The 26,397-nt window shown below is 41.2% G+C and overlaps 1 protein-coding gene and 1 non-coding gene across 5 annotated transcripts; one reads left to right on the forward strand and one right to left on the reverse strand.

Moving 5' to 3' along the window:
* On the reverse strand, nucleotides 1-24,669 carry Pym1 (PYM homolog 1, exon junction complex associated factor). 4 transcript variants are annotated; one of them, XM_074083591.1, is made up of 5 exons: nucleotides 23,973-24,403; nucleotides 23,438-23,598; nucleotides 20,105-20,180; nucleotides 1,326-1,419; nucleotides 1-925 (listed from the first exon to the last, which is right to left on the reverse strand). In XM_074083591.1, exons 3-5 carry the CDS (start codon nucleotides 20,130-20,132, stop codon nucleotides 442-444), a joined length of 606 nt encoding a protein of 201 aa, XP_073939692.1. In that variant the 5' UTR covers nucleotides 20,133-20,180; nucleotides 23,438-23,598; nucleotides 23,973-24,403; the 3' UTR covers nucleotides 1-441. The 4 variants fall into 4 exon arrangements, with proteins under 4 accessions (XP_073939692.1, XP_073939691.1, XP_073939690.1 ...); XM_074083590.1 differs by lacking the exons at nucleotides 20,105-20,180; nucleotides 23,973-24,403 and adding an exon at nucleotides 24,631-24,669; XM_074083589.1 differs by lacking the exon at nucleotides 20,105-20,180 and having other exon boundaries at nucleotides 24,094-24,395.
* Nucleotides 17,876-18,011, forward strand: LOC141410585 (small nucleolar RNA SNORA15). The gene has a single exon (XR_012435427.1). It is a non-coding gene; the product is annotated as a small nucleolar RNA SNORA15 (small nucleolar RNA).
* Nucleotides 24,670-26,397: the final 1,728 nt, after the last annotated feature.

Consider the following 26,397-nt stretch of genomic DNA (forward strand, 5'->3'; position numbering starts at 1 on the left):
TTTATTCTTGTTCTTTAAAAAAAAAAAAAAAAAAGGGTTAGAGATATATGGGGATATAACTCATAAACACTATGAACAGGAACCAAGACTCCAAGACTTGGGTGTATTCCCTATACTCCCTCACTCTCAGTTCTCTGAGAGATTCCCACCCACCAAATTTTCTTTTAAACAAGACACCCAAATCAGTAGCAAAGGTACCTGCGGTAGACATTGAGACTCTGAACACCAGGAATGGGAGAGAGAAAGTCCAAAAAATAGGAGCTTGGGAGACAAGGGAAGGAATGAAGGAGAGGGTAGGGTCTAGAGGACAGAGTTGGGCCGCAAAAGGTGGAAATGAGCCAATATGGGGGGGTACCCCACCTGACTATTGCCGCCCACACTCCCCTGACCCCAGACAACCCCATGGTTTATTCTGCAGTCCACTCCCTATTCCTAAGGGCCTCACAGGCCCAGCTCCAAGTCCTCTAGCTCCTCCTCCAGCGCCCTCCTCCTTGCCAGCTTCTCCAGCTGCTCTTTGCTGGGCTGGCTGACTTCGCCAGCCTGGATCCGCTGCTGCAGCTCTTCCACCTGCCGAAGCTTCTTCTTTAGGTTCTTTATCTTCTTGGCTTTCTCTGTGGTGGCAGCTGAGTCAGGCAGGTCAGGGGCAGCTGGAGGAGCTGCCTGGGAGCCTTGCAGCACGCTGGGGAGTTGAGCTGTCTCTCCCAGGGACACCTTCTCAAGAGTCCGGCTCAAAGCCTCTGCCTCTCCTCTCTCCTGCTGCTGCCGCCTCTTCTCCTTTCGCTTCAGGTTGCGTTTGGCTGTCTTAGAGAGGCCTGGTTCACCACCTTCAGGTCTGGATGGAGTTACTAGAGCGGTAGCCTCAGGGCTCAACCCTGGTGGAAGCTCTGGTTTACTCTTGAAAAACTTTACATATTTATTTTCATACCTGCAGGAAACAGAAGATGTCAACAAAGTTCCCAAGAATCACTAACTTTCCCATCCTTTTCAAAACCTTCCAAATCACATTCCTACTTCCTTCCTTTCTTTAGGTCCCTCTCCAACTTTGCTCTGCAGGAGATGCTGTAGAAGGTCTTTAGGGCCCAAAGTTCTGGATCTCTGACTTCTATTTGAAGGTTCTGATGAACTGAGGTCACAGGAACAAGACTAGTCACATGGAATCCTCACTTACCCCTGAATCCCAGCTCCTTTCTCTCCTTTCTCAGACAGTTGCCCCTTCTTCCATTTCCTTGGGGCTCAGAGAGTCATCCCTGAACTTGCAGGCACACATATTCTATATTTCTGTAGGGACCCTATGAAATACCCCCTTCTCAAGCCTAACCACGCACACTGGGACCTCCTCCTGGGGCACGTAGCCTTCTTTCACCCTCCGCTGCTTGCGCCAGGTCCCGTCAGGTCGCTGTGTTGAGGCAATGTACTTGCCTGAAATTAAAGGAATTAAGTTGGAGTTACTTCTTATTTTCAAAACATTTCCCAAGATGTCAGGATGCATAAATTAACACAGCTTCCTCCAGCACCCATCTGCCCACCAAATGTAAATTGCTAACATCTTTTTCCATATCAACCCTCAATCCCTCTCTCATCATTTACATGGTGATTATGCACTATACAACATACCATCCTCACCTTCAGGGAGCCCCTTTTTTATAATTTACAAAAGACAGAAAAGGCATAGAGGATATTTTAAAATACACAAAGCAATGCCATGTGTGGTGGCTCACACCTGTAATCTCAACTACTTGGGAGGCAGAGGTTAGGAGGATCATGTTTGGAAACTAGCTTGAGCAAAAAGTCAGTGAGACCCCATTTCAATAAAACATGCCAGGCATGGTGGTGTGTACCTGCAATCTCAGCAACAAGGGAGGCCACAGATGGGAAGATCACAGTCCAAGCCCAAGCTCAGGCAAAAAGTGAGACCCTACTTGAAAAGTAACCTAAAGCATAAAGGACTGGAGGCTCAGCTCAAGTGGTAGATTGACTGCCTAGCAACCACAAGGACCAGAGTTCAAACCCCCAATACTGCCAACAAGAAACAAAAAACCAAGGCAATAGCAAGAGGATATTAAAGGCATAAATGAACAAGAAGTTAAAAGGGGGCAAAAACAAGAACCCTTGGTAGGAGAAATGATACAAGGAGATGTTACAGAGAAAGAGAAATTTCATCTAGATGGACTTTGTAAAACAAGACAATTTTTAGGAATATATACTATAAGCTTGGCATAGTACCTCATACCTGTACTCCCAGCACTTAGAAGGCTGAGGCAGGAAGATTGAGAGTTGGAGGCCAGCCTGGGCTACACAGTAAGACCTTGTCACACATACACACACAAAAAGGGAAAAAAATAGGAATGTACACTATAGATATAAAAGCACCAGTATACAAGGATATAAGTAAAGGATGTTTCTTGATACATTACTTAAATTAGTAAAAAGATAAAAGCACTTTAAATGGCTATCTACAGATGATCCAATAGATTTGGTTCATTCACTCAATGAAACATGATGCTGTTGTTAAAAAGAATGTTAAAGCCAGGTGTGGTAGTACACACTTGTAATCCTAGCGCTTGGGAGGTTAAGGCAGGAGGACTGAGAGTTCCAGGCCAGCCTAGACTACATAGTGAAACCCTGAATAGTGTTCACAATATATTAAGTGAAAAAGCAAATTACAGGATAACATGTAGAGGTCCTCAAACTTTTTTTACTTCCAGACTCTTACACTCTTGTTTGTAATATTATTTACTTATTTATTTGGTGGTACTAGGCTTTGAACTCAGGGCCTCATGCTTGCTAGGCAGGTGCTCTACCACTTTAGCACTCCACCAGTTCTTTTTTGTGTTGGGTATTTTCAAGATAGGGTCACTAGAACTATTTGCCTGGGCTGGCCTCTAACCACAATCCTCCTGATCTCTGCCTCCCAAGTAGCTAGAATTACAGGCATGAGCAACTTCACACTTGCTAGGTAGGCGCTCTACCACTTGAGCCATTCCACCAGTCCGATATTATAAATTTTTATGCAACAGTAAAAAAAAAGTCACATTCATTAATTTCCTTCAGAAAAGTCTTTAAGTACTGGGAAGCTTTCAAACTCACAGTGGCAGATATGAGTTACAGAAAATTCCAATTTGCAGTTGAGAGTTTGAATTTTACCACTGACAACAAATAGTGTCACAGATGTTTTGTTTGAAATGGTAGACCTACTTCTTTCAGTTTCAGGAAAATGACTGTCAGATACATCTGAATTACCATAATTTGTCAGAGGGTCTTTCAAGTACAAATGTGTCTCATTAAAAGGAAGCCTGTTTAGCTTACAATTGGAGCACTTGGGCAAGTGCTTTTCTTTAAGACAGCCACCTTACAGCAATAGTTCATGCTTACTTCCCATTTCATCACCGAGAACACTGAAAAGATGTGTACTCAAAAGCCAGAGCTTGCTTAATCATTTTTACTGCATAATCAAATGATTTTAAGTAAAACTGGTATAAATTACTGCAAGTGTGTGGCAAAGAACACCATGAGCAGTACAGTTTGGCAGATTTATATATCTTTTGTATTATCATTGCAAAAGTCAATACAGTGAAAAGGGCAAATAAGTATTATAATTATGATGAAAGTGGTTTTGCTTGCAGAACTCTTAAAAGGGTCTTAGGACCCCCCCCCCCCCACACACACACTTATCCCAAACATCCTGGACAATAATTTTTTTTTTTGCCATACTGGGATTTGAACACAGGGTTTACACCGTGAGCCACTCCACCAGCCCTTTGTTGTGAAGGGTATTTTTGAGATTGGGTCACATGAACTATTTGCCCAGGCTGACTTTGAACCACACTTTCCTCCTGATCTAGGATTACAGGTGTGAGGCATTGGCACTCAGCCAAAACAATACTTTTGAAAAACACTGGTGTAGAGTATGGTCCCATTCTTATCGGGGCAAGGCTTAGGACCTTTTAGGTTCATGTAGTCTGTGTGTCAGGGCAAAGAAAAATATGGAAGGCCACAAATAAAGCCTTTAATGCTGGTTACCTTAAGAGGGATAAGCTGGAAGAAGTGGTAGAAACTATTAATTTCTTCAATGAGAAGTTAGAGAGGAGGTGAATGTTAACTTCTTTCTTTCTTTCTTTTTTTTTTTTTTTGCAGTACTGGGGTTTGAACTCAGGGCCTACACCTTGAGCCACTCTACCAGCCCTATTTTCGTGCTGGGTTTTTTTGAGATAGGGTCTCACGAACTATTTGCCTCGGCTGGCTTTGAACCACAATCCTCCTGATCTCTGCCTGCTGAGTAGCTAGGATTACAAGCATGAGCCACCAGTGCCCAGCCACCAGTGCCCAGTGAATATTAATTTCTTTAATGAGAAGTTAATGAGAGAGAATGAATTGTTCATTCAGAAAAAAACAAAGTATTGCTTTTGCAAAAATAAAAAGATTTATAAAAGAAAGTCAACCCAGGTGCTGGTAGCTCATGCTGCAATCCTAGCTATTTGGGAGGCCGAGATCGGGAGGATCACAGTTTGAAGCCAGACCAAACAAATAGTTAGTGAGAGCCCATCTCCAAAATAACCAGAGAAAGAGCTGGGATGTAGTTCAGTGGCAGAGTGCTTGCTTAGCATGCTTAAGGCCCTGGTTTCGATCCCTAGCACCAAAAAAGCAGACAAATAATAATAATAACAACCAGAGAAAACTGGACTGGAAGTGTGGCTTAAGCAGTAGAGTGCTTGCTTTGCAAGCATGAAGCCCTGAGTTCAAAGCCCAGTCCCACCAAAAAAAAAAAGGAAGAAAGTTAAGTCAGGCTGGGTATACAGTGGCTCACACCTGTAATACTAGCTAATTGGGAGGCAGAGATAGGGAAGATTGTGGTTCAAGGTGGTCACAGGCAAAGCGTTAGTGAGACCCCCTTCTAAACCAAAGGCAGGGAGTGGTGGTGTGCATCTATCATCCTAGCTAGGCGGGTTGAGGTCCAGGCTGGCTCAGGGAATAAAGTGAGACTCTATCTCCAAAAATAACCAGGGCAAAAAGGGCTGGCTGATTGGCTCAAGCAAAAGAGTGCCTACCTAGTATACACAAAGCCCTGAGTTCAACCCCAGTACCACCAAAACAAAACAAAAGAAACAAACAAACAAAAAAATCAAGCCTAGGACCTCTCACCTAGATTATAAATTCTTACCTGAATTTTTTGTTCAAAACGTAAGCATCATTAATAAATTACAGCCAAAAATTTACAAAGAAAATGGGTAAGAAAATATGAGAAGTAGGGCTGGTGGAGTGGCTCAAGTAGTAAGAGTGCTTGCCTAGCAAGCATGAGGTCCTGAGTTAAAATCCCAGTGCCAATTTAAAAAAAAAAAAAACAGGTAGAGGAATGGAATAAAGAAAGAAATATGGGCTGGGAGCTGGTGGCTCCAAACCTATAATCCTAGCTACTCAGGAGGCAAAGATCAGGAGGACTGCAGTTCGCAGCAAGCCTGGGCAAATAGTTCATGAGATCCTATCTAGAAAAAACCCTTCACAAAAATAGGGTTGGTGGAGTGACTCAAGATGAAGGCCCTAAGTTCAAGCCCCAGTTCTGCAAAAAGAAAAAAAAGGCTTATGGAGTGGCTCAAGGTATAGGCCTGGAGTTCAAACTTCAGTACTGAAAAAAAAGAAAAGGGGCTTGAACATGAGCAGACAAAGGCTAATGGGCATGGGTATTTAGGGAACAGGACAGGTGCCCAGGTGAACCAGACAGCTCATAACAGGGAACAATAGGAAATCAGGCTGGGAATGAAAAATGGAGCCAGGTCTTAGGAAGCCTTAAAAAAACAGATCAAGGAAACTGGCTCTTATCTGGTGAGTAAAAGAGAAACAGGATACAGTAAGGATATTTTTTGGTTAGCTGTGATAGTATGAAAACAAGAGTAAAATCCAAATAATGAAAACTACTAAAGAGGCATAATAGAGGGAGGACAGAGACGAGGGCTGGGCTTTCAAGAACGAGTCAAACTAAAATAAATAAAAAGGGAGTCAGAATAGACTTGAAACAAAAGTTCATTCTAAAACAAAAATTCAGAAACAGGAATGCAGATGGCATATTCAGGAGATGATAAATAGATGAGGCTGGCAGAGGCAGAGAAAGAACTGGGGTAGGGAGAGGAGGATGTTCAGATGGTGACTGTCAGTTAAGGAGTTTAATATTTGACACATGGCATGCATTCAATAAATATTTGTCAAATCAATGAATCCTTTATCCAAAGTGGTGTTTTAGGGCAATGAGTCTGGCAAGATGAGAAGGGGAATTGGAAAAGAAAAACACTGAAGACTGGGAAAACCAGTTAGGAAAAAAAAAATTGCAATAATCTGGCAGGAAAAGGCAGCAATGGCTGAAAACAGTAAGAATACAAAGGAGAAAGTCATACTGGATACATTATCAAAGAATTAACAAGACTTGGTAATCCACTGACAAGGGGAAGGGTAAGAGGGTTAAAAATAAAAAATAATTTAACATGTTTAGAAATTCCAATCTTAAGAATTTAGTGTAAAACGGCTATCGGAATGGCTCAAGTGGTAGAGCACGGGCCTAGCACGCTTGAGGCTCTAAGTTCAAAACCCAATACCAACAAAATAAACAGAAAAAGCAAAATAAAACTGTGGGTTTGAGGCATGGCTCAAGCCATGGAGTGCCTGCCTCATAAGCATGAAGCTCAATTCAAACCCCAGTACCAAAAAAAGAAAAAAATCTACCATAAAGGCATAAAGAAATGTTTCCAACAGGCAATGAAACAAAACACAAGAAAATTGTATGAAAAATCATGCAATGTGATATAACATAAAAAATAAAGGCAGAGGATGTAGCTCAGTGGTTGAGTGTTTACCTAGCATGCATGAGGCCCTGGGTTAAACCCCAAGTACAGCAAAAAAATTAAATTAATTAAAATTATAAATACACCATGATTTCAACTATTAAATATATTACATGCATTTGTAAGTTTAGATAAGAATGTGGGCTGGCGGAGTGGCTCAACTGGTAGAGTGCTTGCCTAGCAAGCATGAGGCCCTGAGTTCAAACCTTAGGACTACCAACAAATAAATAAATAAATGAAAGACTATGTAATAATGAAAATGTTATGCTGGAGTCCTAAGATTATAAAAAAATTTTTTGTTTTTTGAGGGGGGGCAGTACTGGGGGTTGAATTCAAGGCCAGCCAGAGCAATCTAGAAAGGTCCTGTTTCAAACAAAACCAAAAACAAGTCACCTGCAATCCTAGCTACTCAGGAGGCAGAGATCAGGAAGCCAGCCAGGGCACAGTTCATGAGACCCTATCTCAAAAATACCCATAACAAAAAGGGCTGGCAGAGTGTTTGACGGTGAACTCCATACTGAAAAAAAAAAAAAACCAAAAACAAGCCAGGTGTTGGTGGATCACGCCTATAATCCTAGCTACTTGGGAAGCAGCCCAGGCAAACAGTTTGGGAGACCCTATCGCAAAAATATCCAGTACAAAAAAGAGCTGTATCACAGGCTAGATAATTTTTTCTTTTTCAAAATTCCATTAATGTTGGTATATTATGGATTTTTAAAAGTATGTAATTTTATATTTCAAGCCTTGCATTAGATACACAAAAGAGAGTGAAATTATTTTTGACCAGGTGATTCATAAAGACTTTATAGAGGATACGACATCTGTTTTTATCCTTGGAGATGAGTGGGATTTAGACAGGTGGAGGGAGGGATCTGGTTGAGGAAACAAGAGAAAGGGAAGCCTTTCAGGTTTAAGGACAGGAACAAAGGGACAAGTAAGACTATTTATACCTCTACTTAAAATTCTTCTTGGATTCTGGTTGCCTTCAGGATATTCACAAGGAAAATACAGTCCCACACAAAGGCCTTCTGGACTCAGTTCTTTGTAGTCTCCAGCCTCTAACACTACACACACAGATTGAACACCCCTAATCCAAATATCTAAAATCTGCAATGCTCCAAAATCTGAGTATTTTGATTATTGACATGATGCTACAAGTGGAAAATTCTACACCTGACCTCATGTGATAGGTTGCAGTCAAAATGCAGGTGCCCTAAAAATACTATATAAACTTATTCAAGCCCCAAAACTAGCCACTGAAATATTCACAAATCTCACTTGAACTTGTGCATTTAGTCTCTATGCCTTATTATCTATTTCCTTGCTTCTTATATTTGTTAATTCGTACTAGTCTTTAAATATGAAGTTCAAGTATAAACTTCCAATGCAGCTTTTCCCAACCTCCCTACTACAAGGTTAGAAGTTGCCCTTTGAGCATAAATAGCACTTATTTCACCCTTTATTATGCTCTAATATTTAATATAATTATTTGCTTGCTCAAGAGCAGGGACTTTGAATTTTGTAGCAAAGAGCTTGACTCACAGAAAACAGTAAAAACAGACTGAATTACTAAATAAAAATTTAAGTATGATGCCAGATGAGTGGCATACACTTGTAATCCCAGCACTACAGAATTTTAGGTGATAGGACTGTAAGTTTGAGGCCAGCCTGAGCTGCACAATAAGATTGTCTTAAAACAAAATCAGGGCCACTGCCAGTGGCTCACGCCTGTAGTTCTAGCTACTCAGGAGGCAGAGATCAGGAGGATTGCAGTTCAAAGCCAGCCAGGACAAACAGTTCAGGAGACCCTATCCAGAAAAAAACCATCACAAAAAAAGGGCTGGGGAAGTGGCTTAAGGTGTAGGCCCTGAGTTCAAACCTCAATACCACAAAAAAACAAACAAACAAAAAACAGTTAGGGCAGGTTGGTAGAGTGGCTCAAGTGGTAGCAAGTGAGTGCCTGCCAAGCAATCATGAGGCCCTGAGTTCAAATCCTGGTACTGCTTAAAAAAAAAAAAGGGCAAGGTGGCTTATACCTATAATCCCAGCTAAATGGGAGGCAGAGATTGGGAGAATCATGGTTTGAGGCCGGCCTAGGCAAGAAATTAGCAAACCCTATCAACCAATAAACTAGGCATGCTGGCACACACTTGTCATCTCAGTTACTCCAGAGGTCACAGGTAGAAGTATCATGCTCCAGGTCAGCCTAGGCAAAAAAAAAAAAAAAAATGGGAGACTGTCTGGAAAATAATTTAAGCATAAAGGGTTGGGGGTGTGGCTCAAGTGGTAGAGCACCTGACTACCAAGCACACAGCCGAGTTCAAACCGAGTTCAAAACAAAACAAAACATTGGCAAGAATCCAATGATTTGGACAAAAGGCATATATAAAATGAGAAAAAAATTAGAAGCAAATTAATGAGAATATGTAACCTCTCCAGTCTCCAATGAGTTTGGATTTATGCCTCAGACTGCAGAACACTGGAAGCTGGTAAACACATACAGGTAGATCTGCTCAAAGCAGTACTTTATGGACTAACCTGAAAATATGGTCATTCCTCAGGATCTGTGGGCATGGTTCCAGGATCCTTGTGGACACCAAAATCCTCAGACCCTTATAAAGAATGGCATATTTGCATATAAACTATGGGAATCCTCCTGTATACTTTAAATCATCTCTAGACTACTTATAATACCTAATACAGTATAACTGCTATGTAAATAGTTATTCCATAGTGACAAGAAAAAAAGGACTACACATTAAGTAAGATGTAAAAAAAAAAAATGAGATGAGCTCTTGCTATATATTGTTCAAGCTGGCCCAGAACCTCTGGATTCAAGCGATTTTCCTGTTTCATTCTCCTCAGTAGCTGGGACCACAGGCACATACCACATAGCTTTGATTTTTTTTTTTTTTGGCAAGTAAAGCAGGAGAGTTTATTGAGATAGAAAATGTAAAGCAGGCCGGACGCTGGTGGTTCACCCCTGTAATCCTACCTACTCAGGAGGCAGAGATCAGGAGGATCGTGGTTCGAAGCCAGCCTGAGCAAATAGTTTGAGAGACCCTATCTCAAAAAACCCACCACAAAAAAGGGCTGGTGGAGTGGCTCAAGGTGTGGGCCCCAAGTTCAAACCCCAGTACCAGAAAAAAAAAAAAAGAAAGAAAAATAAAATGTGAAGTGGGAAAACTGAGTCTCTCAGAGTAAGGGGTAAGTCCCAAGAGAGGGTGCACCTGAATTATTTATTTATTTATTTATTTATTTTGGTGGTACTGAGGTTTGAGCTCAGGATCTTATACTTGCTAGTCAAGTGTTCTACCACTTGACCCACACCTCCAGTCCTTTTTGTACTAGTTATTTTTCAAATAGGGTCTCCCATTTAGGTCCAGGCCTGCATGCTGTGATCCTATTTATGCTTCCCATGTAACTGGGAAGACAGACGTGCATTACCATGTCCAGCTTTTTTAGTTTAGATGAGTCTTGCAAACTTTTTGCCCATGACAGCCTCAAACATGTATCCTCCCAATCTCTACCTCCTGAGTAGCTATGATTATAGGCATGAACCACTACGCCCAGCCTCTCTGAATATTTTCAATTTGAAGTTGGTTGAATTGGCAGCAGCAAAACCCACAGACATAAAGGGGTATGATAAACTAAAAGTAGAAGAAATGAAAGTGGTAGCTGTAATGTGAAAAGACCTGACTTGGATGGCTTTTGTGGGATCGAAAGGAAAATGAGAGAGAAACCCATTATGAAGATCAATCAACAGAATCCAAACACTGCAAAGATTTGGAGAGGAAATAACCAAAATAACGTCACAGTGGATTTCATCTGGTGCTTTTCACATGTATCCTCGTATTTTTCACCCCACTTCTATGGGTAAGCAGGGCATAACGTTTACTCGCACATGGATTTTACATGTTTATTGAGCACTTACTGTTGTGGCAGGCAATGTAACAGGAGCTTAAGATACAATAATGAATGAAGCAAGCAAGGTTCTTGCCTGCTTGTAGCATACATTCTAGTGAGGAAGATAATAAAGAACACAAACTAACTACAATATAATTTTTTTGTTTTTTATGGTACTAGGGTTTGAACTCAAGGCCTCATGCTTGCTACTCCAGTGCTCTACTACTTGAGGCATGCCCTCCAGTCCTTTTTGCTTTTAGTAATTTTTCAGATAGGGTCTTATGTTTTTGCACATGGCCAACCTCAGACTGCAATCCACCTATGCCATCCACATAGCTGGGATTACACATAAGATCCCCATATACCTGCCTTATTAGTTAAGATGAGGTCTCACTAACTTTTTGTTTGTCTCACTAACAAGGCTGGCCTTGCACCTTGAGCCTCCCAATCTCTGCCTCCCAAGTAGCTGGGATTACAGACGTGTGCCTCTATGCCTCAACACAATATCACATTTTTTGGGGGGAGGCAGTACTTGGGTGTGAACAACTCAGGGCCTTGTACTTGCTAGTCAGGTGCTCCACCACTTGAGCCATGCACCCAGACTTTTTGCTTTAGTTTTTTTGTTTTTGTAGTACTGGGACTTGAATTTAAAGCCTACATCTTGAGCCACTCAAGGTGTAGCCCTTTTCTGTGATTTTTTTTTGAGCTAGGATCTCAGAACTATTTGCCCAGGCTGGCTTCAAGTCACGATCCTCCTGACCTCTGCCTCCTGAGTAGCACAATTACAGGTTTGAGCCACCAGCATCCAGCTTTGCTTTAGTTATTTTTTGAATAGGGTCTCATATTTATATCAGGGCCAGCCTTGATCTCAATCCTCCTATTTATGCTTTCTGTGTATCTAGTTTGACAGGCCCATGTCACCATGACAATTTTTTCCTTTTTGTGGCACCAGGGTTTGAACTCAGAGCCTCATGCTTACTAGGTAAGCACTCTACCACTTGAGCCATGCCTTCATCCCTCATGCCCAGCCTTTATTAATTGAAATAGGGTCTCATGAACTTTTTGCCCAGGTTGACCTTGAACCTTTATCTTCCTGATTTTCACCTCACAAGTAGCTAGGATTATAAATGTGAGCCACTGTACCCAGGTAGTTATCACTTCTTTGCTTTTTTTCAGAGGTACTATGGTTTAAACTCAGTATGTAGGCAGGCTTGCTAGGCAGGTGCTCTACCACTAGAGCCACTCCACCAGCCCCCAATATCACTAATTTTTTTTTTTTCAGTACTGGAGTTTGAACTCATGGCCTTCACCTTGAGCCACTTCACCAGCCCTAAATTTGTGATAGGTTTCTTTGAATAGGATCTCACAAGCTATTTGCCCAGGCTGGCTTTGAACCATAGTCCTCCTGATCTTCTGCCTCCTGAGTAGCTAGGATTACAGGTGTGAGCCACCAGTGCCTGGCACTATGTTTTTTTGGTGGGACTGGGGTTTGAACTCAGGGCTTTATGCTTGAAAAGCAGGCACTCTACCACTTGTGCCACGCCTCAAGTCCATTTTGTTCTAGTTATTTTGGAGATGGGGGTCTCTCAAACCTCAGTCTTCCTGATGTTAGCCTCCCAAATAGCTAGGATTACAAACATGAGCCACATCTCCTGGCTCAGTATAATTCCTTTTTTTTGCAGTGCTGGAGTTTGAAGTAATGGCCTACACCTTGAACCACTCCACCAACCCTTTTTTGTGAAGGGTTTTTTCAAGATAGGGTCTCTCAAACTATGTTCTCAGGCAGACTTTGAACTGTGATCCTCTTGATCTGTCTCCTGAGTAGCTAAGATTACAGGCATGAGCCACTAGTACCCGGCCCAAAATCATTCTTAAATGTGGAAAAATGAGAAAATTAAAAACCACTGATATAAATAAAGTCCAAAGGAGAAGACATCTTTGTGAAAACAACTAATTCAACTCTAGACAAGCAGTATTTTACATGGAATCAAGGAGAAAGTAACAAAACTAAAAAACATATATATTAATTAATTGTATAGAGATTACAGTAGTTCCCCTCATCTATGGGAGATATATTCCAATCCCCCCCCAGTGGATGTTTGAAACTGCAAATAGTACCGAGTCCTATACACAGGTTGAGCATCACTATTCTAAAATCCTAAAATCTAAAATGCTCCAAAATCAGAAACTTTTTGATTGTCAACATTATGCCATGAGTGGAAAATTCTTCACGCTGATGTCATGCGATAGATTGAAGTCAAAATGAAGGTACACCACAATTAAAAAAAAGGAAAGATAAAGAAAAAAAAATGCAGGTACACTAAAATTTCTATATAAAATTACTTTTAGGCTACGTGTATGAAGTATATATAAAATATAAATTAGTGTTGTGTTTAGACTGTATCCCATCCCCAAAATATTTCAGTATGTATGTGCAAATATTCCAAAATCTGAAAAGAATCCAAAATCCAAAACACTTTGGTTCCAAGAATTTTGGATAATGGATACTCACTCTGTATACTGTTTTTTCCTTTATATACATATTTATAATAAAGCTTAACTTATAAATTAAGCACAGTATGAGATTAACAAAAGTAACAATAAAATAGTACTATAACAGATAAACATGCTCTCTCTCAAAACATTGTACTATCCTGTATTTTTGGACCTCAATTGACCATGGTAACTGAAACTGCAGATAAAGGGGCGGTGTAGTTGAAGGTTAAGAGAAGTAAAGACAGATTGTAAGGAAAGGCAGGTCAGAAGCTTCTTGAATGGCCATCTTGTGTAGAAGACCTCAGAGATACACAAAGGAGCACCTATTTTATGTTATCTTGGTTCCATCCTCTGGCCTTGATGGTATCCAAGGGTGAAGTCAAAAAGAAGGGAGAGGTTTGGCGAGTCCCACCCCTAGAAATAAAAACCAAGGGCAGAATATCAGGACTTTAGATAAAAATTTTTGAGAGTCAGAAACTACAGATTAGGGGCAGCTACTGTAAGAAAATGTTTAAGCTTTTTTCATTTCCCCACATTTAATATTTTGTAATCCTCAACCTGTTTCCTTAAACCTATTAGCAATAAAAATCCTTAAACTGAACGGGGGCTTGTTTCTAGAATTGCAGAAAGACAGCAAAGAGACAACATAGCAAGGCTTGGACAAATTCCAAGGAACTACCTGCTTCAAGTAAAAGAGGAGATCTGGGTCCCAGATCTCAGCCTGAGGAGTTCAGGGCCAGTAAGCCCTGGATATGGCTTCCAACAAAGAGAAAATATAAAAAGAGAAGATCCAAATTGGCAAAATGGTCATGATTATTTTCTTCAAGGAAGAAAAGATACCAACAATGACAGGAAAAGATACTGTTATACAGAGGAGACCCAAAGAATTTTAAGTAGTGGTAGGTAATTAAAAATATTAAATACTGTCTTAAGTGGATAGGTGATTAACACTATTAAATACTGCAAAGAGATTAAGGACAAGGAGAAAATTGTTATCTGCAATTTGGTAATCCCTGTTTATCTCCAAGAAAACAGCCTCAGAAAAGTGTGGTGGTCAGCAGTCAGACTACTTATGACTTAAACATGATACACATATATTGAACACCTCCTATGAGAAAAGTACTAACATGCTATAGAGATTATCAATATGAGCAAGATGTCCTCATTTTCAAGAAATTTACAATCTAAGTAAAGAGCAGATGGGCAAGTTAGGCAAGAAAAGAATAAGGCAAAAGGGTAAGTGGCATTAAGTATTCTAAGATCTAAGAGACATAGATAAGGAGTAAATAATCATACCCCATTTAACATGGAAGATGAAGGAAATTAGGAAAACCTTAGGAACCTGACTTTAAAGACTAGGTAGGAGTAATAATAACAACTCAGCAACCAATATTCTTTCAGGCAGAGTATGGAAGGGAAGGGTTCTAATACAAACAACAACAAGCAAAATCACAGTAGTGGGAAATTCACACTATGTTATGAACAATTAGAATGGGCATTTATTAATGGCTCAAGTGGTAGTGCTTGCAATTGCAAAGCCCTGAGTTCAATACCCACTACAACTGAAAAAAAAGATGGGCACCAGTGGCTCATGCCTATAATACTAGCTACTCAGGAAGCAGAGATCAGGGGTATCATGGTTTGAAGCCAGTCCCAGGCAAGGGCTGGTAGACTATCTCAAGGAATAGGCCCTGAGTTCAAGATCCAGTACCAAAAAAAAAAATGCAGTTACATTTTGCCAGGAACTTCAAATACATTATCTTGCTGAATCTAGACAGTGTGTACATATTATCATTTACAAGCTGAGGAAGCAATCTTCAAAACGGTAAAGGCATGTAGCTATAATCTGGACTCAAGGCTAACACCAAAGCTTATATATACATTATCCCACTGCTGTTCCACTGTCTTATGTGGTATAATTTCATTAGTGGGTACAGGCAAAAATACAGTATGTGACAATACTATACTGAAAACTAGTTTGTGCTTGTATTAGTAGTGTCTTGAATGTAAACATGGATGGTCCATATGTCAATCTAATTGAATTCCCAAAAGATATTAGCAGCTACCCTTTATTTGAGTGTTTCCCAAGTACTCAAGATGTTTATATAAAATATTCAGTGTTTACATAAATTATCTTATTTAATTTTCAGAGCCCCATAATGTATTACTCCAGATTTATAGATGATGACAAATTTAATAACTTGCCCAAAGTTACAGTAAATAAACTGCATCAGAAATTGATTTTAGGCTGTGGGTTCCAAAGGTTTTATTTTTATTTATTTATTTATTTATTTATTTATTTATTTATTTATTTATTTATTTATTTGCAGTACTGGGGTTTGAACTCAGGACCTACACCTTGAGGCAATCCACCAGCCCTTTTTTGTGATGGTTTTTTTCAAGATAGGGTCTTGCCAACTATTTGCCTGGGCTGGCTTCAAACCGAGATCCTCTGATCTCTGCCTCCTGAGTAGCTAGGATTACAGGCGTGAGCCACCAGCACTCAGCACAAAGGTTGTATTCTTTACACTACTGTTATATATACAAAAAAGTTCAACCTCACTAATAATCAAAGGAAATAGAAATTACAAAAACGAAATACCATTTTTCTCTATCAAAGTAGCAGAATTTCTTTCTTTTGGTAGTACTGGGTTTTGAACTCCCAGTCTTGAACTTGCTAGGCAAGAGTGCTACCATTTATTAAACCATGCCACTAGCTCATGGTAGAACTTTTTTTTTTGAGACAGACTCTTACTATGTAGTCCAGGATGACTTAGAACTCACAATCTTCTTGCCTCACTCTGCCAAGGTAGTAGAACTTTTGCAGATGAGAATATCAATGCATTTAAAGTGGCAAAACCAGCACAATCATATACACCAGTGGAAAAACCTTTGTAGAAAGCACTGAGGATAACATAACAAAAATAAGGTAGTACTATCATTTAGCAGCACTTCTCAAAGCTTTTGTCATAGAATATACTACTTCCACAAGATATTAACAGGGGTGACCTCCCCCAAAATAAACCATTCAGTAAGTTTAGAAAAATTCTGGGAAACTCAGAAAAAAAGGTTTTTTTCTTCTTTTTGTAGTATTTGGAATTGAACCCAGTGCCTCCCACATGCTAATTGAGTGTTCTACCCCTTCGGTACAGTTTTAGGCCTTTTTAAAATTTTTTAGTTTGAGACAGGGTCTTATAATGTAGTCCCAACTGGTTTTGATTTTGGAGTCCTCCTGCCTCCACCTCCCAAGCAGATGGAATTACACGCATGCACCACCATGCTCAAGATTATTTTGTTTTTAAGGACAAGGCTTCAGTGAGTTAATATGTCCTTATTCATGTGAATATGCAAGATGAGAATATAGTTTATATTGTTTCTCAAATTTCTTTGCCAAAGAAACTTTATTTCTTTTATTCTACAGCACATTTCAGAAGACTATTAAGTATTTTGAAGATCATATTTTGGGATGTAGTCATTCAGTATGATCTCAATTATGTTATTTTACATATGCTATATATGTGCACAGGAAAAAAACAAATAAACCTAAGGGATGGGGTATGGCTCAAGTGACAGAGCCCTTGCCTAGCATGTGCAAGGTCCTGGATTCAATCTCCAGTAAATGTTACCTATAGTTATCTCTGATTTTGGAGTTACCAGTCATGAATGAGTATGATTTATATTTTATTCTAATTATGAAGAGTTTTTCTAAATTAAACATGAAATTTATAATTAACAATAATTCCCAAAATTTTATTTCTGGGATTTTTTTTTCGGCAGTACTGGGGTTTGAACTCAGGGCCTCACACTTGCTAGGCTTGCTAGGCAGGCACTCTAACACTTGAGCCACTCAGCCAGCCCTGTTTTTGGGTTTTTTTGGTGGTACTGGGGCTTGAACTCAGGACCTTCACCTTGAGCTACTACACCAGCCCTTTTTTGTGAAGTTTTTTTTTTTTTACAAAATAGGTTCTCACAGACCATTTTCCAGGGCTGGCTTCGAACCACAATCCTGTTGTTTGCCTCCTGAGTAGCTAGGATTACAGGAGTGAGCCACCAGCTCCTGGCTTGTGTTGGGTTTTTTCAAGATATATGGTCTCAGGAACTATTTGCCTCCGGTTGGCTTTGAACCAGGATTCTCCTGTCCTCTGCCTCCTGAGTAGATAGGATTATAGGCATGAGCCACCAGCACCCAGCTATTTCTGGGAAATTTATCCTGAGACAATAATCCGAAATGCAGGCAATGACTTATACACAAAAATATTCATAGAGTTGTTGTAATAAAAACACTAGTGTTACATCTCTTTTAGAGTTTGTCTAGGGCTGGCAAAGTGCTCAAGTGGTAGAGCACCTGTCTAGCAAGCATGAAGTCCTGAGTTCAAACGCCAGTACCACAAAAAGAAAAAAGGTAGAGCAAGAGAGAGAATTTGTCTAGTAGGTTTCTGAAATGTGATTCTGGAGATAATCTAAAAAATCCTGTAACAGAGGAGAGGCAAGATAGGATGTATGCCCAAACACTCTAACAAACACTCTGATATTACCTTTCTCTTTTTGAGGCAGGTTTTTGTTGTGTAGCCCAGGCTGGTGTTAAACTCTCAATCCTCCTGTCTCCACCTACTGAGCGCAGTGCCACCAGGCCTGGTACTCTGCCAGCATTTTAAAAGATGTTTACATTTAATCAGTACTTTACACAGTTAGACACCATGAAAAAGTAGTCTTCACTTTAAAATGATTATGATGGTATGCTAAGTGTTCCATAGTGTATCATTATTGAAAGTGAATAAGCACAAATAAATGAGAAAAAAAGATGCTTACAAAGAGTTTTTGGGGTTTCGTCTATTTGACTTTTTTTTTTTGGTGCTACTGGGGTTTGAACTCACATGCTAAGAAGGTGCTCTACCACTTGAGTCCCCCTATTTTTTTTTGCAGTACTGGGTTTGAACTTAAGTCCTACACCTTGAGTCACTCTACCAGCCCTTTTCTTGTGACGGTTTTTTTTCAAGATAGGGTCTCTCTAACCATTTGCCTGGGGCTGGCTTCCACCTGCAGTTCTACTGATCTCTGCCTCCTGAGTAGCTAGGATTATAGACGTGAGCCGCCTGTGCCCAGCATGATGGGAGTTTGAAATCAGGACTTCACCTACAGCAGTATCTCAGATTTTACAGAAACTAGTGACAGGTTGACTATATAGGAGGCACAGTAATATTTGCAGGATAAAACTAAGGCATGATGGTACATACCAGTAATCCCAGTATGTGGGAGGCTGATAGGGTCACAAATTCCAGGCCAGCTTGGGCTATATAGTAAGACCCTGTCTCAAAAAATAAATGGCAAGCCAGGTGCCAGTAACTTACACCTGTAATCCTAAGTACTTGGGAGGCAGAGATCAGAAAGATTGTAGTTCGAAGACAGCGGCAAATAGTTTGAGAGACCCTATCTACAAGACCCACCACAAAAAAGGGCTGGTGGAGTGGCTCAAGATATAGGCCCTGGTTTAAACCCCAGTACCACAAAAAAAAAAAAAAATTGCAGTTGAACACTAACATCTTTAAAATAATTAAAAAATAAATTGCAGGATAATGGAAACTAAAAAAACGGGCATTTAGAATGGTTCATGTACTGTGCTTGGTACTTGGTACAGTTTCTTTTATTCTATACAATAACCCTTACATAATAGTAATAATTACAGAACATTATGTTTGTTACTTTTTTTTTAACATTTTTATTTATTTGGCAGTGCTAGGGTTTGAACCCAGAGCCTTGCTCTTGCTAGGCAGCCCTGTTTGCTACCTTCTATGTGCCAGACATGTACATCATTTCATTTGAATTTTAATTCTCAGAATAAGCCTATGTCGTAGGAGGTTTTTTCCCAATTCATCAATGAGAAAAATAAGACATAAAATTCCAAAGACCATATAGTTAACAAGTACTGAAGACTGAAGATGGGATATGTGTACAGCAGCAGGGATAAGAGTATTTTGACTACTGATCTATGGGAAAAGAAGGCAGGGGATGGCAGGAGAGGAGTAAGATGATGCAAAAGTAGTATCCCAGTAACAATGAAAATACCTAGTGCTCAGATCTTAGTTTGTAACGTCATACTTCAATAAAAAGAATAAGGGCTCTTGGAGAAATGGCTAATTCTAACACTAAATCAGGAAATATATACACAAAATATGCCTGGAGCATCTTCAGAAAGTGAAAGGAAGAGTAGGGGAAAAAAAAAAAAACACCTAAAATGATGGGGTATGTCAAAGGGATATAGGATCAACTAGCAAACTTAAAAGAGCTCCAAATGTGTAAACCTGAACCAATTGAGGCTGGGGAAACTGAGGCTCAGTGGAAGAGCACTTACCTAGCACACACAAGGCCCTGTGTTCTCTCACAAAAAAAAACAAATAAATAAACAAGTAAAGCTGGATCACTTGAGCAATAAAATAAATGAACTAGTACTGGATTATAACTCCAAGTATTAAATAAATACCAGTAAGCCAGTATTGATTATAAATAAATGATTAAATAAACAAACAGGGGAGAAGAAACAAATCTCTGCACAGAAGACTCAAATAATCTCCGTACCCCACTCCTTATGCACGGACTGTACCAGTGATGTCTCTCCAAATCATGGTATGGAAAGGAGGGGGAAAAGAGGAACTTTACAGTGGAGAAGGCTCATAAACAATTCCTCAGCCAAGTGACCATGGTCAATATCAAGAGTGAAAAATCAATTTAGTGTAGTACCCAGAGCTCTTGCATAGCATGTGTGAGGCTCTGGATTTGATCCCTGGCACTGAAAAAACACCACCACCACCACTACCAACAACAAAAAACCCCAAAATTATTGTGATCCCGTGTAACCTGTGATGAAAATGTCACTTTACCTCTGCAGTTTTCTTTTTCAAAACTCATAACTCATCTACTGGTGAGACAATCATCAAATTCCAATAGAGGGGCATCCTATAAAATACACGACCAATAGTTCTCAAAAAAGTTAAGGTCATCAAAAACAAAGTCTGAAACTGTCACAGCCCTGAGGAACTTAAGGAGACATGAGAACTAAATGCAATGTGGCATTCTGAAGAGATCCTAGCTCAGAAAAACAATAAAATCTAAGAAAATCTTAATAATGCATAAACACTAGTTAATAATTACAGTACAATAATTAAAAGAAATTACTACATTAATGTAGAATGTTAGTATGAAGAGAGCCTGGGTATATGGGAATTCTCTGTGCCATCTGAATTTTTCTAAAACCTTGGAACTATTCTAAAAAAATAAAATTTATTGGAAATCTTAAAAAGAGAAATAATGTAAAAAGTTATCTTGAGTTGGCTAGAACAGGAGTACTTTTAACAGAAATAATGATGGAAAGCACTGAAACTAATTTGGGGCAGGACAGATCTTCACTTTTTGAAGAGTGAAAAAATAGCCACAAACAAAAATGCAAAGTCAACTTAGATAAGAGAGTAGTACTAGGAATAATGACTACAGCAAACTAAGCAGTGAGGAAATGGAACTAGTAAGAAATCTGGCTGCAAATACGAAAAAACAGAAATAACAGGCATTAATTTTTCAGTGAAACAAAAAGTGAGGTTATCTGCTACAAGAAAAAGAATAAAGGGAGGTTCACAGAGAGCTGGAAAAGGTTGGGGAAATAGCCATGGAATTTAGGACACCAGAAAGAAAAAATTGGAGAGAAGCCATGATCTCAACAGAAGTTAACATTACACTGAATCTGCTGGCTTCTGTGCTTTTACTCTAGCAATATACTATGGTCTAGAAGCAGAAACTAAGAAAATAGTCGATGGGTACGACTGAAGATAATACAAATATATGCTTATAATAGAAGATCTAAATGAATAAAGAAAGCAAAGAGATGAGTATCAAAGTGGTTTGTCATAGAAATCCAGCTGGGCAGCACAAAATATAACCAGAAGGTACTAGCAGACCCAATGAAACAGAAAGGATCAAGAACCAGAGTGCTAGCAGGATGCCAGTGGCTCATGCCTGTAATTGTAGCTTCTCAAGAGGCAGAGATCAGAAGGATCATAGTTTGAAGTCAGCCTGGGCAAATAGTTCTCGATATCCTTTCTTGAAAAAACCCATCACAATAAAAAGGGCTACTGGAGTGGCTCAAGGTGTAGGCCCTGAGTTCAAGCCCCAGTACCAAACAGATGAGGTTCAGGACTGGTGGAGTGGCTCAAGTGGTAGAGAGCCTGACTAGTAAGCATCAGGCCCTGAGTTCAAACCCAGTTCCACAAAAGAACAAAAACAAAAGATGAGATCCAGTTGCAATCATCCTGATGTGTAGCTGGTTTGAAAATAATAAAAGTTAATGGTTTATGTTGAAGAACTAGCAGATCAGTGTGGTTTGAAGCCACCCCTGGGTAATAGTTTGTGAGACCTTATCTTGAAAAAGCCCACTACATAAAAGGGTTGGTAGAGTGGCTCAAGCAGTAAGAGTGCCTGCCTAATGACTGTGAGGCCTTGAGTTCAAACACTAGTACTAAAAAAAGAAAGAAAGAAAAAAAAAAACAAAAAAATAGTAGATCAGATTATGACAAAGATGCCAAAAGTGCTGGAGACACTGAGAATAACAGCAAGAAAAAAAAAAAAATACATGATTTGATAAGATATGGGCCCTTGTGGCTAGTAGATAATGACTGAAGTTTTAGAGAAACTGCTTTAATTGCATGTCAATACCTTCCACAAGGATTAGAGTAACAGGGGTAGGTCAATGATCTGGAAGTAGTAAAGGAAAGCATAAAAGCAGTTTATTTCTTCTCTTCTACACAATCACAGGGAACAGAAAATAGATCTTGGTGGCAGGGTAGAGGAGATGTGATATCTGAATGATAAAGACAATTAGTATTTTCAAAGCATGCATTAAAAGTTGCTAGGCGGTTGGGCATAGTGACTCAGGACTGTAATCCCAACACTAAGTAGGCAGGAGGATCATTCTTGCTTGAGCTACAAAGTAAGACTCTGTCTCAAAAAAAAAAAAAAAGAAAGACCTACTGAGTAGTAGAGAGCATAAGGAAGATGGTGTATCACTTTGAAATGAGGCTGGAGAGAAGTAGCAGAGACCTGGGTTATTATTAGGTACCATAAGGTAGGTAGGCTGAGGTACAAGGAATATGTAAAGCAGCAGAACAAGAAGCATATATAGCATATTTTAAAAGAGACCATGCATACCACTGCACAGACACAGCGTCACTTCTACAGGAGCCAACACATAGCCTTCAATGACTACATGAAGACCACAATGAGGACTACAAAAACAGAACCACCTTGCACTTGCATAGCATTATCTTATTTTCACATATATTATCTTATTGAATCATCACTATGCACATTATTCCAAAGACAAAGCAATTAGGATTGGACAAAACCACAAAGAAGGCTTTGATTGTCATTTTCTCGCATACACACAGATACTTTTGCATCTCAGAGAGCTAGGCTGAAATTCTTCTCAAATCAGAAGGAACAGATTCTATTAATCTGTCACAGAGCTTGGAGAAGGGCTGCTAGACACCATTCTCTTTGCCCTCTCTCACCTTGGACCCCTCAATCCCTATCACCATCAGCGGGGAAGGTAAAGAAGAGTGGCTCCATCAAGGAGAAAACTCAAAGTTGAAAGTTATGTTAAGTTCCTCTCCCCTTCACACCTCTGGACCTCAGTGACCTAAGAAATGAAGATGAGAGAAAGAGTGGGAAAAAGCACTACGTAGCAATGAGAGGGGTCTTCAGCAGATACAGCTTCAAGAAAAAGAATGAAAACAGGACAGGGTAGGGCAAAAAGCAGGTATAGGTAAGAGAAGGGGGAGGGAGGGAAAAGAGAAGGGTAGGAATTGGAGGGAACTGAGAGTGTAGGAGCTCGCAAGGCTGGAGAAACCTAAAGAGATATGGAAACTCCAAGTGCTAGAGGAAGCTGGGGCCGGGTGAGGGTCCTGAAGCAGGGACGATTGAGGGGGCCCCAGGGTTTCGGTGACCGGAAGCAGAGACCCCCCACCCACCCACCCACACATATACACAAACGTGAAACCAGAAGGGGGCGCAGGTGACAACCCGTAGCGGGGAATGAATGGGGAAGGCGGTCCGGGGGGCGGGGCAAAGGAGGGGCCCCGGGATGGGCGGGGCACAGACCCTTTTCCAAGTCCGAACCCCTACCCCGAGAGCCCGGGGAGAAGCGGCTCCACGATTCCCGCACTCACCGCCGGTCTCGTCAGTTACATAGGGAGTCGCCATCTTGAAAACACAAACCACTTCCGGCGTGAACGGGCTGGGGTCCCGCCCCCTCCCCACCGGAAGTGGAGTCCTTGTCGCAGCAAGCCACCATTTTAGTCTTAAAGGGAGAGTGCACCTTTTCATGAGCCTGTGGGGGGAGGAGGAAAAGGAGGTGGTAAACGCTGAAGCAGTTGATAAAATAGAACCATGGGCTTTTTTGCTGCCACTGATATTATTACTGAGCGCCTGCTGTACATAAGACAGTCCTCCAGGCGCCGGGAGAAGTCCAGACACACAGTTCCTCTGGATTCCAGGCACTCTCTTAGTAGGTCCAACACCTGCGATGGGAAAGGGGCGCGAGGCCCACCTGCACCCGGAACTGGGGCTGGCAGGTGAGGAAGGGAATATTCAGGCCCTGGCCTGCACCCAGGCTTGAGCGGTTGGTGACACGGGCAAGCCAACTGCAGGAACGCACTGGAGCGCACGAAAGTTGCTGGGGGCGAGTTGAAGACCCCAACTAACCAGGATTAATTAGGCGGGTAGGTCGAATCCGCACGCCGATTGCTTTCGGCCTCTCCGCTTAACTCTGGACAGAGACCTACGAAAGGGGCGTGCGAGTCGGAGGGCGTTGCGGATTCGTCACCTGTGCCCGCAGCTTCACGGTTGCCGGCGGCTTCCGTGGCCGAGTTGGGCGGGCCGGGCTGGGCGGCAGCGCCGGCCAGGCTCTGCCCCTGGGGCGGCCCCGGGAATTCGGCGGCGTAGTGACTTCTTGCCCCGGTCGCCTACCAGAAGCACCATCTCGGACCCGGCCCCAGGGTCAAAGGGCAGGGTGAAGGCGTTTGGGCGGACCCAGTTAGTATTAAAACTAACTTCGTCCCAGTCTTCTGGCGCTGGGGATGGAAAACGGCAAATCGCCAACAACCCGGACCCATGTGATCATTCCCTAGGCCTGGCTGCACGGTGTGTAATTGTTCTTCAGACGCACCCCAAAATTCTCCCTCCCTCCACTCCCCCATCCGTCCCTTCAGCAACTGTTGTTCCTTAAAGGCTAAGTCCTGTTAAACTGGTTTCCCCTGCAGCCTGGGAGGGGCCGGCCGCAGGTTCCTCTCCTCAGGTATCAACTCTGCGCTCCTCCACCCCCATTTTGCTTTGCCCTAACCCATTATCTTCCACTACTTACCCCACTTTGGCTTAGGCAAATGTCCAGCTGTACCTCTGGAATCACGGAAGAGGGAGAAGATAAATATTAAGTAACTACCTCAAACAGTGGCAGCATGCCCCATGCAAAAAACAGTAATGCCTGACTAGGAAAACTCATTAAGTGATTGTATTAGGGCTGACAATTAACTTCTCAATTTTTAGCAATCTAGTTTGGAATAATACCAAATTAATTTTAGTATTTATTTACTTTGGTGGAACTGGGGTTTGAACTCTGGGCTTCATATTTGCAAAGCAGGTGCTCTACCGCTTGAGCCATGCCTCCAGTCCAGGAAAACACATGAAACCTCAGAAGTTTTCTGGGGACTGGAGTTGTGGCTCAATTGGTAGAGCACCTGCCTAGCATATTGCCGCTCAGTATGGGGGGTAGTTTTCTGGAGCCCACACCTTGTCCTCCTTTGAATTCTCCCAGCTCCTTGACTTTTAGCTAGGATTTTTTACTCAAAATAACTTAAAAACTATTTGCATACAGCTAGGCAGAGGTCTCAAAAAAAAAAAAAAAGCTGTTTGCAGACAATACAGTTATAAGAGTTATAAGTGTTCTGAAACCACCAAACTTCACACCTGCTAAAGAGGTTGAATTGTACTTCAACTCTCTCATCTAGTTTCCTGTCCTCAGAGTTGTCACTAATAAGAGAATGTGGAGTGATGCCTCTAAATACTTGTGGGACACACTGGTCTTGATGGAACTGCCTGAGGAAAGGTTTCTACAGCATCCAATGGACCTGCTCTGAAGGGGTAATCCTATTGTGGTCTGTTCACTACCCAGCCCTAGCCCCACCCTCCACCCCCAGACATCCTGCCCCAGCTCTGGGGTTGGCAGGAAGTGAAACTCAATTGTCTGCTTAGTAGACCAAGCTAGGACCCAGCCCTGGGCCCGGATGTGTACCCCCACCCTGAGAAGGAAGAGAAGAAAGAAGAGGCAGGGGAGAACACGCTGTTGTTTTTTCCTTTCCCTTTGTTCATTGTGGTTTCTTTCTTTCTGACTTTTATGATGTGGTTGATTAAAGAGATGAGCACCTGGAATCTTAGGCACTAAAGCTTCCTCCTTAGATGTTTCTTGGCCTTTCTTCCCCCACCCCCACCAACAACTGACTTGGGGTGCTATGGAACACAGATTCTAAAGACACAACGAAGGCTAGAGTGAGAATGATGCTTATGCCTTTATTATAGAAATAACTTCATACTCCACTTGGAAGTTCAAAACATATCTTAGAAGTGGGGCCAAGGGCTGGTGGAGTGGCTCAAGTGGTAAAGTACCCGCCTAGCAAGAGTGAGTTCAAACCCCAGCTACCTCCAAAAAAAAAAAAAAACAGAGGGACTGAGGGTATAGCTCAGTGGTAGAGTGCTTGCCTAACGTGTGAGGTCCTGTATTCAATCTCTAGCACACCAAAAAAAAAAAGAAATGAAAAAAGAAGTGTCTAATTTTATGTAAGGATGGATTGAAAAGGGATATTGGACTAATTCTTACTTGTATGTTTGTTAAGGGTGGTTCAGAACACAGAGGCTTTACATACCTCAAGCCAATCTAAAGGGGGATTTATTTTTGCCTGTCCTGCAGAACTTAGTACAGGATGCAGCACGTAACAGGCCTTCAAAAATGTTTGTTGAAGCTGGGCATGCTGGTGCATGCCTTTATATCAGTACTGGGGAGGCTGAGGCAAGAAGATCTCAAGTTTGAGGCCAGCCTGGGCTATAAAGGGAGACCTGCCTAAAAAAAAAAAAAAAA

Source organism: Castor canadensis, chromosome 8 (genome assembly GCF_047511655.1).
Source record: "Castor canadensis chromosome 8, mCasCan1.hap1v2, whole genome shotgun sequence".
Lineage (NCBI taxonomy): Eukaryota > Metazoa > Chordata > Mammalia > Rodentia > Castoridae > Castor > Castor canadensis.